The sequence below is a fragment of the Poecilia latipinna genome, unplaced genomic scaffold (genome assembly GCF_001443285.1).
Source record: "Poecilia latipinna isolate Pla-1442-1.1 unplaced genomic scaffold, P_latipinna-1.0 Scaffold1802, whole genome shotgun sequence".
In the NCBI taxonomy this organism is placed as follows: Eukaryota; Metazoa; Chordata; class Actinopteri; order Cyprinodontiformes; family Poeciliidae; genus Poecilia; species Poecilia latipinna.
In genome coordinates this window covers 1-2114 of record NW_015114418.1, presented here as the reverse complement: position 1 = coordinate 2114, position 2114 = coordinate 1, and the positions used below count along the sequence as shown (strand labels likewise).

The 2114-nt window shown below is 45.7% G+C and overlaps 1 protein-coding gene across 3 annotated transcripts in view; it reads left to right on the top strand.

Moving 5' to 3' along the window:
- The window catches only part of LOC106934406 (dpy-19 like 4), a 20829-nt gene extending 19139 nt beyond the window's left edge, over window positions 1-1690 (top strand). For all 3 annotated transcript variants that reach the window (XM_015014282.1, XM_015014281.1, XM_015014285.1), the window contains 4 exons: window positions 166-286; window positions 677-733; window positions 1355-1437; window positions 1522-1690. In XM_015014282.1, coding sequence (XP_014869768.1) covers window positions 166-286; window positions 677-733; window positions 1355-1437; window positions 1522-1675 — 415 coding nt within the window. In that variant the 3' untranslated portion in view covers window positions 1676-1690. The remainder of the gene's footprint in view (window positions 1-165; window positions 287-676; window positions 734-1354; window positions 1438-1521) is intronic.
- The last annotated feature ends 424 nt before the right edge of the window (window positions 1691-2114 follow it).

Below are 2114 nucleotides of genomic sequence, written 5' to 3'. Positions count from 1 at the left end.
GATGTGTCTGTCCTGATGTCTCTGTCCTGATGTCTCTGTCTGTCCTGATGTCTCTGTCCTGATGTGTCTGTCCTGATGTCTCTGTCCTGATGTCTCTGTCTGTCCTGATGTCTCTGTCTGTCCTGATGTCTCCTGATGTCCATCTGTCCTCTTTCTGTCCTGCAGGGTGAAGTATTTGTGGACGCCGTCCGTCTGCATGTTCACGGCGTTCGGCGTGTGTTCTCCTGACCTCTGGATGACCTTGTTCAAGCGGCTCAGGCTGAAGTCCGTCCATCCGGTCGTGTTGGTCAGTATCGACCAATCAGGATGAGTAAATATTAAATATTTACTCCAGTAAATATTAAATATTTCGTTGTTATGCATTCAGGCTCTGTGATGCATTTATATAATTGTTTAATGCAACAAAAGTTTGAGAAAGTAAAGAAGCTGAAGTCTTTTAGAAAACTTGCTTCTCTAAACATTGGTTATTCTTTGTTGTCATGGCAACATGTTATTAAAATGGTGAGACGGTTCTTAGAAAGTTGTGTTGTTTCTTTATACTCAGTTCTTCATAATAACGTCTGAGGACAGCTGTGAGTCTGACTTCCTGTTTCAGCTGTTGGCGCTCGGCGCCGTGCTGAGGATCCATAAACGGTCTGGTTCTGGTTCTGAGCCTCTGCTGTTGTATTCTGTCCAGTCTCTGATCCTGAGCACGGCGGTTCCGACCATCATCGGCTTCAGCTTGTGGAGGGAGGTGAGAATCCGGCACTCATTAAACGTTCCTGCAGGGAGAAGGTTCTGTTCATGAAAGGTCCGCCTGGTTCTGGATCCATCCGGGTCCAACGGTTCCACCCAGATCCTCCCACTGAGGCCATTTCCCAAGATGATCATCAACGGCCAACATTTATCACAGATGAATTCTTTTGCTGTCAAACATTTGGACCCATAGAAATAATATTTACAGATAATGTTTTGCTTTTTCAAGATGGCCGCCCTCGCTCTCGGGACTGAAATTTCCAACTAGATGGATGTAGATGGATCTGTTTGGTGCCAAAAAGATGGCCGCCATATATGGACGCACTAAAATCAGCTGTAAAACAAGAATCTTTGCTTTGCTAAAGCTAAACTGCTAACAGATAAAAAATGAGTTGAATGAAGAAGACCAAAGCAGAAAACAAATGATGTGGCATGAAGTTCAGCCAAGTCATGAAAATGGGCAACATTTATGGCAATGACTGGCTTAAAAGGCTCAAAAAACACCGGCCATCTTGAAAAATGGCTGTCATTCTGAAATTCCAGTGGCTGATGGGAAATATAAAGGGGTTAGCATGCTAATGCTAATGCTGGGTGCACCGCTGGATGTTTGCCGTTGCAGTTCTACCCGCGGGTTCTGGCGGAGCTGGCCGACCTGCAGGAGTTCTACGACCCAGACCTGATGGAGCTGATCGCCTGGATCAGGTGCTTCTTTTGGACTCTCTGTACGGCGGTCCTGGTTCCGGTCCAGGTTCTGGTTCTGGTTCTAGTAACCCAGTCTCTCTGCAGGTCTCAGGCTCCAGCTGTGTTCGCCGGCAGCCCTGTTCTACTGGGAACCATCAAACTGTGTTCTGGTTCCGTCGTCACCAGTTTACCCGTTTACTCTGACTTGGACCTGCTGAGGAGAACCGAAGACGTGAGTTCAGATTATTTTATAATCTAGAGCCAGAAAATCTGGATTAAACTGGAGAAAGAAGCCGCTGCTGACGACTTCCTGTCTGTGGCTCCTACTTCCTGTTTTATACATATCAACATGTTTCTGTCCTGGTAGAATGAGATGTTTTTCTTTGTTTCATGTCTTGAAATGTTTTTTTTATAATCAAAACGGTCTCCATGTTGAAACAGTTTATGAGATAATCTGAAGATCTCCTGAGCTACTATTGACGAAATGCTCCAAAAACAACCAATCAGAGCCAGGAGGCGGGGCTTAGCGCTGTCAGTCAACCTCATGCACTCTAGACCAGACCAGTGGTCCGCAACCCCCGGTCCGTGGACCAGTACCGGTCCGTGGACCAATTGGTACCGGGCCGTGCAAGAAATAATTAAATATTTCCGTTTTATATATTTGAGTCTGGAGGATGTTTTATTTTGAAAATCCTTTA